The sequence below is a fragment of the Carica papaya genome, chromosome 7, assembly GCF_054855325.1.
Source record: "Carica papaya isolate Zhongbai chromosome 7, ASM5485532v1, whole genome shotgun sequence".
Classification (NCBI taxonomy): domain Eukaryota; kingdom Viridiplantae; phylum Streptophyta; class Magnoliopsida; order Brassicales; family Caricaceae; genus Carica; species Carica papaya.
This window is the reverse complement of record NC_142315.1, coordinates 26751864-26766272: the sequence shown is the minus strand read 5'-3', so window position 1 is coordinate 26766272 and position 14409 is coordinate 26751864. Positions and strand designations below refer to the sequence as shown.

The window sequence follows — 14409 nt, the reverse complement described above, 5'->3', positions numbered from 1 at the left end:
ATATATAAAAATAAATTATCAATTTCTTTATAAATGATTTGAAATTAATTTTCGTTAATTATCAGGAGAATCAATTTAGCAGGTTCCTTCAGCTTTCTGATTTTAAAATTTATACACATATATGTATATATAATAAACACTCAGACTATTAGCTTTTTATATATATATATATATATACATAGATATAAGCTTACACCCTTTTCTGTAGTTCCCACAGAAGACCACTGTTTGCTGAAATTTCTTGCAGTTGATATATATAATTTCGAGTCGCCATGACTTTTCAGCTTTGAACCAAAAGAAAAAACAAAGAAGGGGAATAGCAAGAAGCTAATCAAGTACTTTATTAGGATATCTTGATTATGCAATCAAATAATAAGAATATTTCTATAAATAAAAGAATTGGAATGCAATAATCGGTATATATAGAATTAACCCTTTTTTAAGAGGAGAAAAAAAAAAAAAAGGAAAATCTACGGCATGTTGCATTCAGGAGGTAGACCTTGAGGAAATCTCTTTGAATCAGAGCAGTAATTGTAGATCATATAATTCTTCTGCACCCATCTCAACTTCTCTTGGCTTGTATTGTCAAGCTCTTGCGACAGCCATTCAGAGGAAGAAGATGAAGAGCTGGAAGTACAAGAAGATGCTCCATTAGACCAGACACAAGCGTTGTCGTCATTAAAGTTCCTGTAAGAAGCTGTGAAAGGAGCCTGCGACCAGTCCGTCTTCACAAGCCCACCTCTCGTAGCCCAATCATCAGCATTCCACAGACTGGAATAGATTCTCATCGGCTGATTCTTTGGAAACGGAACACCAATCGACTCCTCGTTCTTGAACTCTCTGATCGGAGTTCCGTCAACAGAAAATCTGAAACACAGATCAGAAAACAGAGGTTTTAAGTCAACCCAGTTAAAAAAATTGACCAAGAAATCAAATATTGAAAATTTGAATTGATGGTTTTTAACTTACATAATTCTTTGAGGATTCCAGAGAATGGAATACGTGTGGAAATCAGCAGTTGGATCAAACCAAAGATAGAACTGTTGTTCTCTGTTACCCTTTCCTTGACTAAACACATTAGTATGAAGAACGTAAGGATCACCACTCAAGTTCCCCAAGAATTCAAAATCAATTTCGTCCCATGTTGATCCTTTTGAAGATAACTGCACATAATAGCACAAAATCATGTCAATCACATATACATATTTATAGATAATATTGTAGCAAAAGAAGTTGAGAGGCATACATAATAAGCAGTAACGGTGCCAGCGGAGTTTCCGGCGACAAGCTTGAGCTGCATATCAATCTTGCCAAAAAGATATTCGTTCTTGGATTGAAAGCCAGAGCCAGAGGGTTTGTCAAGAGAAAGAGTTAGAAGTTCGCCATTGTTGAGTATTTTGCCGCGACCATCTCCCCAGGTGATGTCGAAGTCTTGGTAGAAATTACCGGCGGAGGCAGCCGTAAGTGAGGAAATAACGATTAGAGAGAGGACTAGAATCAGTGGAGAAGATGAAGGAAGTGAAGCCATGGGTAGATGTAAATTTGAATGTGTGAATTGAGGTTTTGGTTTCTGTGTGAAGTTGGTTTAGAGTGCGCCATGGGTGGTGTGTACTTATAGGGTTGTCAAGGCGAGGAAAAATCAGGGGAAAGTGGAGAGAAAGAGGTCTGAGCTGAGCTGGGCAAGAGTTGGTGGCTTTTTTTATTTTGATAAAATAAAATACTGCAGCTGGGATCGCAATAGCGCACCGCCATTGAAATTACTATTATATATTTAATTAAACACACGGTTTTGTGTGTCTCCAAATTATTCGAGCGAATTTAGGATGGCTAACGTATGGATTCTGATAATTAATAATTACTTATATAAAAATAACATTTGTTCTTTCAAAACTGAAAATAATATATTTTCACTTTTTTATTTTGAACTTACTATATAATTAGTCTAAGTTTATTTTATAATTTTTTAATAAAAATTGATATATTTCATTAATTATAGAATATACGAATACTAATTGAAGTACAACCTTATAATTATGATACACATAAATGCATATTCTAATCAATTTCATAAATTTTTATAAAGATTTGTAACTATTTTGTAAAAAAATAATGTGTAATTTGCTAATCTTAATTTATGTATTCGGTTTCTTCATTGTATTGTCCATTATATTCATTGCTAATAAAATTTTGTAATCAGTTACATAGTTTAAAACAAGCTCTTATAAATCATTTTCCGGGTCCTCTTCCATTTTGTATCTGGCACGCTACTTATACTATGTTCTCCTTTTAATTAATACATTATTCTTTTTTTAAAAAAATAATTATTTTAGGAATGAAAAAAGGAATCAACATAATATAACCTATCATGAACCAAGTAAAGAACCAACATAAGAAAGGATTCTCTAATTATAAACCTTCGATTCAGAGTAGAAAGAGCTCATCTAAGTTAGAGAATGAGCTACCATATTACTATTTAAAAATCTATTAGAAAGAACTAAATGAAAATAATAATTTAAAAGCTAAAATTTCATCAAGAATTAATCCAACATCTTAAATGAAGATGATCTTCGTGTTGTGGTGCCTTAGACTTTAAGAGTTTCCCTCCACATGAATAGCTTATATACCCCTTCTTTTTGCTATTTACAATCTACGCATAATAACTTGAGCCTCAGCTTCCCTAATTAATAAAGAATCTATATATGCATACTTGCAAAGATCACCTCCCCCAACTGAATTTCTCCCAACCGTGCCTAGTCATGCCCAACATGATAATTTAAGTAAGGCATCACAATTTATTTTAACAATACCATATGATGGTGGGCTAAAAGATTGTGAGAAATTTTGAGCCTCCTAATATATCCCAAATGAAGTCGTCAGGTTGTTATTACCTAGATCATGCTTGTTCATGTAAGAGCTAATTTTATCAATCACATCCATTGACACCACTCCCTTCCCTTAATAATATCATATGTTCCTTCCTCACCGTATTCCCCCACAAATTTAGAGAAACTAAATCAATTCATTTGTTTCAGATAACATAGATATATAGTAATTCATTCCATCTAAGATATATAAATATAAGAAATATATCAAACATTACTCCACTTCCATATCAACAAATAGAAAAAGAGCTGCCTAAAGAAGTATCCGACTATTTCTTTTGTTTTACCACATATAGGGTTGATGATATCAAGTGATATACCTCAATGTGCTAACTTACAATGAATGGGAATAAAGCCTTTCATTAATCTCTTGGCGAAATGTTTGGTACGTGGAATAATATATGCATTTCAAAATTTCTTCAAACATGCAGAATGTCTTCAATATAAAGTGTTTCTCTCCTTTTTACTCATTTAATAATATAATTAATTATATTCAGATCTAACGGTATAAAAGTCAAAGTCTCATAAGCCTACATCACTTTATCTTGAGGCCTCTTAGAGTTGAAATGAATATTAATAATATTCTCAATTTCTTGCAGAATCAATAGTTATTAGAACAACTACATATCTCATCATGGTCCATTAAGTAAGAACAAATCTAATACTCGATCTACATATGTATTCATCAAATTATGGGACCAGACTTTTCCACTGGAAGCACCACAAGCCATCTGTTTTGCCATACTCGCACTTGGTACCATCATCAATACAGAGGGTTTATGTGAGTTTACTCACCCACCCTTATATAAAGTAAATCCAAAGTCACTCTACACTAAATATGAGTTTGATTTTTTTAATGATATCTTTAATAACATTCTTATCCTAGTTTATCAAATCATCAACACACCCTTTAATTTTCATTTTCAAATTCGAAACATCTAGTATGACATTGACGCAAGTTAGCCCTTTTAACCATATTATTTTAAATTTTAAAATTTTTGTATTTTCTATCATCAATTCTATACTGAATTAAATTTAGAATTATTGACATATAATTTGACACATAATTCAACAAGCGGTGTATAAATCACAAAATGGTTCTTGACTACTCCGGCAACAAACCATCAAAGTCTCTTCTAAAATTTTCAACACCATTGCAACCATTATTCCAAGTAAATTTGTGTTTGCTATACCCAAGATAAAATTGAAATTGGCATTAAAAGTAGGTTTAGATTAGGGATAACGAAATTAAGGGCTTAATAACTCAATCTTAATCTATTAAATTGGGGTCAAGATTGAAGTTAAATTCTAATTAAAAAATTAAAAAATTTAAATGTAAGACTAAGTATCATACCTTAGTACTATTTAGCTCTGTAAAATATGAATAATTAAGAATAGTTAAATTTATCCAAACCACATAAATGAGTTTCCCATTTAGGCATATATATACACATATATATATATATATATATATCTTGTATTTGATATTTAGTTTTTGAATCAATAATACAATAAATAAACATGAATGATATAACAGGACGAGATTATAGAATCAAAGGACATATGTACTGCTGACCATCCCCCTTGATATTACGTCCCGTCCCAACTAACAGCTTTATTTGCCATAATAATTATAAAGACGCGTTTGGGCATTACTATTTTTTCTTTTTCAAAAGAGTTCGTGAATGGTGATTGGCCAGTTGAAATGCAATAAACCCACCGCCATCTTCTTCTTAATTAATATTAATCACTAATTGCATTTATTACGATTACGAAAGCCAAACAACTCTTATTCAACGTCTATTTAATGATATGTCCTCTAAATAATATTGGGATTATGTTACTTTCAAGTAATATAATATCTTATGAGGATTAATGATTTGAATATGGAGGAAAGTGTTTTAGTTAGAAGATTATTGAGATATGTTTTGTGTTTAGAAAACTGTATAATTATAAGTATATAGTTATAAGTATAAATAATTTTATCAATAATATTTATATAATATTTTATTTTTATAAATTTAATATATTTTATAATGCATAAACAATAATTATAATATGATAAAAATATAAATTTTAAATTAACACGGTATGATTTGAATTAATAATTATTTATCTTAAAAAAATCTTATCAACCTTTCAATTAAATAATTTTTTGATAAATTATATAATTAATTGTTTTTTGATTGAGCGAGTAATATTTTTATTCTCATATTATAAATTATTTTATTCATAACATTTATATATTGTTTTATTTTTTATTGTAACACTATAGTTACAATTTGAAATTTTATTCTAAATCAGTTTAAAAAAAAATAGAAGAAAATTATTCTGATACTCAAATGTAAAGCTTCGGTAATTTTTTAAAAATATTTTAAACCTAAAAGAATTTTCCTTTTTGCATTTTATGTGTTTGAAACAAATTAAATTACGAATTATTTAATAAAAAAATATATATTTTTTTCTTAAAAATCAGCAGTCCATAATCTTATATTTAAAAAATAACGACAATTTCAATTACATCAAATAATTTATTATTACTATTAGAAAAAGAAAAAAAGTAGGCTAAAACTTATGGTCGGCTTATAGTAATCATTATCTTTTTGAAAGATAAATACTTAATGAGTATGATAGACACAAAAATTTATTGTTTTTACTATTAATAATTAAATAATTAGGGTTTGTTAATTTATAATATTTAATTTAGTTATATTAATAATTTAATTTATTAATATATTGATTATGAAAACTAAATTGATTAAATTTTAATAAGTCAGATTATATTTTTGTACCATAAAATATTTTTTTAATTAAAATAATTATAACAAGTTAAAAATTTAACATAATTTTTTTTTTTAAAAAGAATTAGCTTAATTAGGGTTAAGCTAAGCCTAACTAAAACAAACATTGATGGCCAGCTTAATTAAAAATTACTAGGAAATAGAAACCTTTCAACTCAAATCCCAAGTAGATTAGGCTTAAGCATTGATGTATTTATATAATACATAAAGTTTGTAAGGATAATTTTTCTTTGGTTGTTTGAAGTTATCAATATCTACCTATCTAATCAATTTCAATATTTGAAATTTTGTTATGAAAAATTTAATTGGATAAAAATATATAGTGAAGATATAATAGAACTTAGTCAATCTCATAAACATTATAGTAACTTTTGTATATTAAATAAAATTATATACCGTGTGAGTTATTTAATTTTTAAAAAATTATTAATAAGGTTTATATTTTATGAATTAAAATAAATATGAATTTATTACAAATATATTTGAGATAGACTCCCAATTTGCTCTTAAACTTGGTGTTATAAAAGAATCAACAGCAATATTATTATATTTAAACGAAAATTTACATGCAAATCTAATTAAATAAATAAATTAATTACTGGTTTTTAATATCTACATATATTATAGTCCACGGTTTTATATGGATGTCTAGGGCATGGTGCATTCACGAGGGAGGCCTTGTGAAAATCGCTTGGTATCCGTGCAATAGTTATAAATCATATAATTCTTCTGCACCCATTTCAACCTGTCTTGGCTGGTTGTATCCAAATCTTGCGACAGCCATGGATTTTTGGGTTTAGAGGAGGTACAAGAAGATCTTCCATTAGACCAGACGCAAGCATTTTTGTCGTTGAAATTCCTGTAAGAAGCCATGAAAGGAGCCTTGGACCAATCTGTCTTCACCCGTCCACCTCTCGTCGCCCAGTCATCGGCATTCCACAGACTGGAATAGATTCTCATCGGCTGATTCTTCGGAAATGGAACCCCAATTGACTCGTAGTTCTTGAACACTCTGATTGGAGTTCCATCGACTGAAAATCTGAAAATAACAAAACCAATAAATAAAAAAGGTCCGTATCAGCCTTTCATTGCGCATATATGTAGTATCGAAATATATATATAAATATATATATGAATGTAATTTTAGGGAATTGGTTGATTGGTATGGTTAAATACTTACATAATTTGCTGGGGATTCCATAGAATGGAATAAGTGTGGAAATCCGCAGTTGGGTCAAACCAGAGATAGAATTGCTGTTCTCTGTTTCCTTTGCCTTGGCTATACACATTGGTATGAAGAATATAAGGGTCGCCGCTGAGGTTTCCCAAGAATTCAAAGTCTATTTCATCCCATGTTGACCCCTTTGAAGATAACTATATAAAAGTAAAAGAAACCCATGTCAGCAACATTAACATATACATATATAATATATTGTACAGAAAGTTATAGGTTAATGAATTAACATACGTAATAGGCAGTGACGGTGCCAGCAGAGTTGCCAGGAACAAGCTTGAGCTGCATGTCAATCTTGCCGAAGAGATACTCTCTTCTTGATTGGAAACCAGAGCCGGAAGCCTTGTCAAGAGACAGAGTTAAGAGCCTCCCACTGTCAATAATCTTCCCACGGCCATCTCCCCATGTGACATCAACGTCTTGAAAGAAGTTACCGGCTGCATTTGCTAGTACGAAGTGGAAAAGTAGCATCAAAACAAATGATTTAGAACCCATTTTGAAGGATGGGGAATTTCCTAATTTGATTTGGGATTTTGAAAATATAAGAAGAAGTTCTGAATTTGTGAAGTGGTGAAGAAATGGGAGGGATTAGAAGGGTTTTTATAGATTGATTGGGAAGGAAAGGGACTGGAAAGTTCAGTAGTGGGTCAACTCAGTGGAGCTGTGGCCAGTTGGCTAATGAATTGAATTGAATGCAAATGGATTTGATTTGTGAAATCGATGAGAAGCAAATAGAGGATTTGGTTTGTGAAGATGATGGCACACGCGGTTTTGGTTAGTGACAGTAGAGACAAGGTGCGGGCCTAACGCAGATTCTTGCTTCACCAAATAATTATATGGCAGGGCCTACTGAAAACCAACACCGCCATTTTTGAGTTGGTGCGAAATTTGGGAAACGTGTATGGGTCTGTTCCACTGTGAAGGAGTAGTGGACGTAAAAACATAGTAAATATCAATAATATACATATATATATGTAACATATTTTTTTCGCTTTACAGTTTCTTCCAACTCAAGCTTTATTTATTTGTTGTGGGCGGTGTGACCTTTTTTTTTTTTTTTTTTTTTTTTTGGGGTTTCGATAAGGTCATTTAAGTAATTTTCAAAAATATAAATTTAAATTCTATTTTTAAAAAAATTTAAAAATTATAATTCATTAACAGAATTTCTTCGAGACATTAAGTCATTAAGCATTATTAGTTCAATATATTAAGTATTTGTTAATAATTAAAATAAAAATTAACTCAAGCATGCTAGCTATTTTGTGTTTTTGAGGTCTTTAAATAACAAAATTAATTTATTAATATTTTGATTATGTTTTATTTTTATCATTATTTAATTTCTTAATAATTTTCTTATTAATTTATTATTTATTTGTGAACAAAAATTTAAATTTTAATTATTTTGGGCTAGGTGTCTATGGCCAGATTTATGCCTGGGCTCGAATTATAAACTGGGGGAAGCTCGGGTTGGACCAAACTGAGCCGATTTGGTCCGGCTACCCCCAGCCCAGCCAGCAATCGCAACAGGTCAGCCGTTTAACAAACACACACATATGTATATATATCTACATATACATATATCACCCAAAATAACCATGCACGATCGATTTAAAATATATATCCCTAAAAAGTTAAAATATTAGAAATTATTTGATAAGTAAATCAGAAAGATATATTTAAATAACAATAACAAATCCTTTGTTGATGAGTTATAAAATATATTATAAAATATTATTAAATATGTCATTATTAAAGTTATCTATGTATATACATATAATATATGTATATATATATGTATCATATACTAGCTGTTGTCAAAGAGCACTCGGGAGGGAGGCCTTTCGGAAAGCGTTTCGTGTCTGTGCAGTAATTATATATCATATAACTCTTCTGCACCCATCTCATCCTCTTTAAACCAGCCGCGCCAAGTTTTTCTCTGATCCACGTCGAGTTTACGCCGCCGCAGGAAGACGACCCAGCCACCCACACGCAAGCTTCATCTGCATCAAATTTCCTAAACGACGCCGTAAAGGGTGCTTGTCTCCAATCTGTTTTCACACGACCGCCTCTCGTCGCCCAGTCGTCCGCATTCCACAGACTCGAGTGAATCCTCATCGTCTGCTTCTTTGGAAACAAAACACCAGAGGATTCCATGTTCTTGAACTCTCTTACTGGGCTCCCATCAACATAGAAACTGAAATATATGTATATATACAGGCACCAAATAAATAATATGTGAACGTTGCAGGCTTTTCCATATATAAAATAGATTAAACAGGGTGGCTTACATGATAGTTTGAGGATTCCAGAGAATAGAATAGGTGTGAAAATCTAGAGTAGGATCAAACCAGAGGCGAAACTGCTGCTCTCTGTCACGTTTTCCTTGGGTGATTACATTGGTGTGTAATGTGTAAGGATCACCGCTCAGATTTCCCAAGAACTCAAAATCGATCTCATCCCAGTTTGACCCTTCTGAAGATAACTATAAAGAAGTTTGAATATATATACGTAAGCTCAAAATTTATAACACGAAAAATAATTGGTAAAGTTAAGTGAAGGTCACGGGTTTAACATAATCCTGTTAAAATTACGGGGTAAAACAGAAGATAATTGGTAAAGCTTGTCCAGACATAGTATTGCATGATGAGTTATATATAATGTATATACATAATATGAGGTGACGGTGCCAGCAGAGTTGCCAGGAACAAGCTTGATTTGCATGTTGATCTTGCCAAAGAGATACTCAGCCTTGGACTGAAAACCAGAGCCAGAATCTTTATCGAGGAAGAGTTCAAGAAGCTGGCCATCGTCAAGAATCTTAACTTTGCTACCTCCCCATGTTATATCAAAATCTTGATTGAAATTACGCGCAAAAACCAGATCCAGATCATGGCTTATAACCACAAGAAACCCCAAGACTAATAGTAAAGCCGGTCCGGTGGGAGCCATTGGTGTCAAAATTAAGAAGTAGAATCCACGATCAAGGTGGGAAAATTAAAAGGGTTTATGGATTGGTGATGATAAGATGAGCTCTATGGTTCATGCAGAGACTAATTGGAAGTTCTTTTATAGGAAAGGGAAAGTGAAAGAAGGGGTTAATAAAGGAAAAGAGAGTTGTTAAAAGGCATGGCAAGCTGTGGAGGTGTGAGGAAGATGTGAACACAGGTGGCGAGAGGAAGGAGATGGCCGTAAAGACTGAGAGCTCGAGTGTGCGTCACAGAAGCGACGATTGGTCTCACAGCTTAAACACGTGATGGGCTCTTTCTTTCATTTTTCCTTTTGACCAAACATGTTTAAATCTATTGCCATTTGTTTAATTTCCATATATATATATATATATATTATGAATATGGTTGGATGGAGTTGTGCTATATTTCTTTTTCTTACTCATTTGAAAGTTATTTTTTTATTTAGATTATATTTCATATTCATGTATAATTTATTTATAAATGTATATATTTTTATTCAAAATTTTTAACTTAACGACATAACAACTATTTTTTAATTAGTTAAAAATTCTAAAGTTTAAGTTATTAAGAAATAACTTAATAAATTTTTATAGTTTTCATTGATAAAATAACCTTATTACTCTGAAATCTTTTTTCTAATGTTATTGTGAGGTTAATGTAATATTTATATTTATTAATAACTATTAAATATTATTGTTTACGTAATGGATAAAAAATATGTTTTATTTTATTTTTAAAATTTTAACTTACAGTATTCTAACACTCATTATTTAAAGCTAGCCATGCATGTCAAAATGCTATATATTTATTTTTTTAAAAACCCATAACAACAAAAACAAACATTAAATAAATCAAAAAAATAATCCTCCAATTCGAATGATCTTTAATTTTTGGATAAATTTTTGAAATGTCAAACATACTCATGATGATATTCACTAAAGATCTCATTTTAATTATAATCTTCTATTATATTCTTATAAATGAAAGTGTCATCTCTTCTAAATATCTATTTACATATAAGAATTTCATAGGCTACTTTACATTAGTGTAAATTATACTTGGACTTAGATCAAAGAAAATGAAATAAAAAATTGATTATCATATGGGTTATGATAATCCATTTCTTTAATTAATCCAAGCCATCGAATGAACAACATGCTGCAATATAGTATCTTTGGTGTATCATGTAAAAGCCCGGAATTTAAAAGAAAATAAAGTCATGAATTAAATACGAAAGCGAAATAATAAAATTTACGGTTTACATTCCTTACACAATAATTTACAGTGTCCAATAGGGTTATGTGAATGTCTATTTTAAAAGAAATTACAAAAATCAATGAAATAAACAAAAAAACCAATAACTGAGTATTGTAGGACGACATTCACTAGTTTTTGAAAGGAGTCCGGATGGTGAATTATTCACAACCCTTTTGTTGATCGGGATCTAGGTCTTGGTTCTCTTGATATAAAATAGTTAATGAAAGGGTGAGTTATACTAACTTAGTAAAAATATCATACTACTCAACGATACAGAAACTGAATATTGGTAAAAATCATAAAAACAACCAATGGAGCTCTTGATTTAAGTAAATTCATTTATTATAAGAAAAACTATTTATTGCATATATTTACTGTTACGAGATTTTCAAAATCGACCTATATAGATAATAATTCAAATAACATTTAAACCTTATATTCAAGAGAGTAAAAACAATAACTTTCTCTTTTTATTTGCCTAATAGTATCTCTGGGGGCCCATAGGGATGTCCCACCACGCATGAACTAATTTTTAACATTTTTAACTAATTGATTGTCCCTATACTCCGTCCGATATGAGCACTAAAAATATCATCTCTCAATACCCTATCCGGTATGAGGGTGAATCGGGTCGTCCTTTTACCCCATCTGGCTCACCTTCGCGGTTGGATGTTTTTTTTCGGTCAATCTGTAAAAAACAGAATGGTGAATACAATGGTAAAAAAATTGCACGAAATGAAAAACGGAAAGGGGCTCATCGGAGGCGGTTTCAGGTTTTACCTGCGACAGCGCCGCTGGACTTTGCCCAAAGTTTTCCGACTAATCTGTCATTCTTTTTACTCCGATTTGACCATGAGGGTGCTCGGAATCAAATTTCGGAGGTCGCTTCGGTGCAGCGGCGGGCAGCGGTTAGCTGGCGACTATGATTTTGGTTCGGTGTGATGTGAGATATCTATAATCGTCTCGCTTAAATCTAGACCATTCATCGCATTTGATTTCGACCGTCCAATCGCGTTTCATCTTGACCGTCCGATCGCGTTTAAAGAGAAAATGAATCGAAACCATTCATCGCGATTTGATCTCAACTATACGATCGCATTTAAAGAGAAAATGAATCTGGATTGTTCATCGCATTTAATTACGACCGTCCGATCGCACCTAAGGAGAGAACGAATCCAGACCGTCCACGCGCGCGGGAACGCTTCTGGGCCGTCCGATCACGGGCACATGGATTGCTCGCATGGCCTTCCACTGGCATCGAACCAGTATGCCTTGTCACGCGGCGCGCTCCGATTCGTCGAGGCTGCTGACTGAGTGGTCCTATGTGGCACAATTTTTTTTAATTACGTTTTGACCTCCGGTTTCTGATTTTTCTTTCAAAAACACAATCCAAACTTAAATTTCACATATTTTTTTGAAAATTATTTTCACTTTCATCATCAACCTATTTTTTTTTTTCATAATTTCACATTAAATAAAAATTTATTAATTTCAAAATTATATTTTTATACATTTTTTAAATTTTAAAATTAATCATGGGTCAAATTCCGAGCTCTGGTATTACATATCACACATTGCATGTTGAGGATACTAGTTGATGTTCCAAGGATTCTCGACAGTAATTTTTTGTTGGGTTTTTCGTTAATCATTTTCTGGTATTTGCTTTAGTTTATGGATTGATTTTCTTATGGTAGATAAATTTATGACCAAGAAAAAAGAGAGTATAATATTAAAAATTAAATCAAACTATATATATATTTTTAAAAAAAGTAGATTCGTACTGAATCAAAGTTCATGAACACGGAAACGTATTTGAATCCACAACGAAAAAAATTGTTACATTCTGTGGTAAATTTTTCAAATCAACACGTGACTGTAAAATACTGATTTTTACTGGATAACAGGAAACAAACAAAACATACATGTGATTTGGGGACCATAATCTCATTTTATATTATTTGACTTTTGTTATTTTTCATTTTACTCATCATAAAATGAGAAATTATAAATATACTATCTGTACATATTTTAAATTTATACTTAAACCCGATGCATTAAGACATATAACTGTTTAATTGTTATCGATCCCTTTTAAACAAGTCTAATAAACTGATAGTCTGTTAGGCACACCAAAACTCATATTAAGTTCATTCGTTAATAAAAAAAAATTCAACATATAACTCTTTCTTTGATTATGGGAGTAGTTTTAGTGTCGGTTTGAGTATAATTTATGTGTTTTAAAAGTATTTTATAATTAAATGTGTACAAATAAATTTGTGTATTTTAAAAGTATTTTATAATTAAATGTGTACAAATAAAAGTTTTTTCCACCAAAATTAAAAACAAAATTTACTTTTAATATATCTATATATAAATTAAAAAAAATATTAATTTTTATATTAATATTTTTGTATTAAAATTACTTTTAATTAATTAAAACAAATTACGTATTCTATTTTCTTTTAATTTGTCCAATTACTACTGCCGCCACCCTCTACTACCAACTAGTTGCTGCCCATCGCCCGTCACCAGTCGTCCACAGCCCACCAACCATAGTCCACCGTTGATCGCCCTCTGCTTCCTGCTGGTTGCCCTCCACACCCCCTTTTGGGCTTCGTTGGCCTTCGCCAACAGCCTGCTAGGCACCTCCGTCCGTCATATGTCATCGGCCATCCCCCACTGAATTCTTTTTCTTAGGAGAGAAAATTCACTCTCTCTCTTTTTTCTTTTGGTATATTACTTCTTCAATTAACATATTTTAAGAAAATAAAATAAGCTTAGGATAGAAGTTGTAATTTACATGTCAGGTCCCAAGTATATTTGTCGTTTGATCTACGATATCTGGGTCTTTTTGAACATTATGAATAAATATTAATTAGTGTATTTTAGATTTCTTTTTAAAATTAAATTAATCATATTAATAGTGTCTTTCAATTCATTTTCTTTCTTTTCTCTGTCAAATTTCCTATTTAAAAAATAATGGGTTGAACACCACTTGAGCCAGCTAGAATATGCTTAAGAGCTGACATACTATTTCTGAAGGCAATAAGCCTGAATTCAGTGCTGAAAACCATTAGTCATTCCACTCATTATTAACTTACGAAATGCGTCCAAAAGCAAAAGCCATGTTCAATGAATAGTTCGGAAGTTTTACTAGAAACTCACTTCCCATCTTTACGTGGCATCCTATAAATGGTTCCATAATCTCCCTACACGCTTCCAATTAAGCAACTAAAAAAGCCCAGGCTAGGTGGATTATTCTTTAT

The 14409-nt window shown here is 31.4% G+C and overlaps 3 protein-coding genes across 3 annotated transcripts; all 3 read right to left on the bottom strand.

Annotated features, from left to right (window-relative positions):
- Window positions 1-317: 317 nt before the first annotated feature.
- LOC110826410 (putative xyloglucan endotransglucosylase/hydrolase protein 23) lies at window positions 318-1605 on the bottom strand. The gene is made up of 3 exons (XM_022057047.2): window positions 1247-1605; window positions 970-1163; window positions 318-867 (listed from the first exon to the last, which is right to left on the bottom strand). Exons 1-3 carry the CDS (start codon window positions 1526-1528, stop codon window positions 471-473), a joined length of 873 nt encoding a protein of 290 aa, XP_021912739.1. The 5' UTR covers window positions 1529-1605; the 3' UTR covers window positions 318-470.
- Window positions 1606-6201: 4596 nt separating this feature from the next.
- LOC110826405 (xyloglucan endotransglucosylase/hydrolase protein 24-like) lies at window positions 6202-7505 on the bottom strand. The gene is made up of 3 exons (XM_022057042.2): window positions 7152-7505; window positions 6864-7057; window positions 6202-6722 (listed from the first exon to the last, which is right to left on the bottom strand). The coding sequence occupies exons 1-3, from the start codon at window positions 7410-7412 to the stop codon at window positions 6332-6334; spliced, it is 846 nt and encodes a 281-aa protein (XP_021912734.1). The 5' UTR covers window positions 7413-7505; the 3' UTR covers window positions 6202-6331.
- Window positions 7506-8592: 1087 nt separating this feature from the next.
- LOC110826412 (putative xyloglucan endotransglucosylase/hydrolase protein 23) lies at window positions 8593-10059 on the bottom strand. The gene is made up of 3 exons (XM_022057050.2): window positions 9585-10059; window positions 9206-9399; window positions 8593-9111 (listed from the first exon to the last, which is right to left on the bottom strand). Exons 1-3 carry the CDS (start codon window positions 9864-9866, stop codon window positions 8715-8717), a joined length of 873 nt encoding a protein of 290 aa, XP_021912742.1. The 5' UTR covers window positions 9867-10059; the 3' UTR covers window positions 8593-8714.
- Window positions 10060-14409: the final 4350 nt, after the last annotated feature.

Excerpts from the sequence above, each read along its gene's own strand:
- LOC110826405 (XM_022057042.2), bottom strand. The coding sequence starts at position 7,412 with ATGGGTTCTAAATCATTTGTTTTGATGCTACTTTTCCACTTCGTACTA. Across the intron at positions 7,058-7,151 it reads GCACCGTCACTGCCTATTAC|TTATCTTCAAAGGGGTCAAC; the intron begins GTATGTTAATTC and ends ACTTTTATATAG. Across the intron at positions 6,723-6,863 it reads TGGAATCCCCAGCAAATTAT|ATTTTCAGTCGATGGAACTC; the intron begins GTAAGTATTTAA and ends TGTTATTTTCAG.
- LOC110826412 (XM_022057050.2), bottom strand. The coding sequence starts at position 9,866 with ATGGCTCCCACCGGACCGGCTTTACTATTAGTCTTGGGGTTTCTTGTG. Across the intron at positions 9,400-9,584 it reads GCACCGTCACCTCATATTAT|TTATCTTCAGAAGGGTCAAA; the intron begins GTATATACATTA and ends ACTTCTTTATAG. Across the intron at positions 9,112-9,205 it reads TGGAATCCTCAAACTATCAT|TTTCTATGTTGATGGGAGCC; the intron begins GTAAGCCACCCT and ends CATATATTTCAG.
- LOC110826410 (XM_022057047.2), bottom strand. The coding sequence starts at position 1,528 with ATGGCTTCACTTCCTTCATCTTCTCCACTGATTCTAGTCCTCTCTCTA. Across the intron at positions 1,164-1,246 it reads GCACCGTTACTGCTTATTAT|TTATCTTCAAAAGGATCAAC; the intron begins GTATGCCTCTCA and ends TATTATGTGCAG. Across the intron at positions 868-969 it reads TGGAATCCTCAAAGAATTAT|ATTTTCTGTTGACGGAACTC; the intron begins GTAAGTTAAAAA and ends TCTGTGTTTCAG.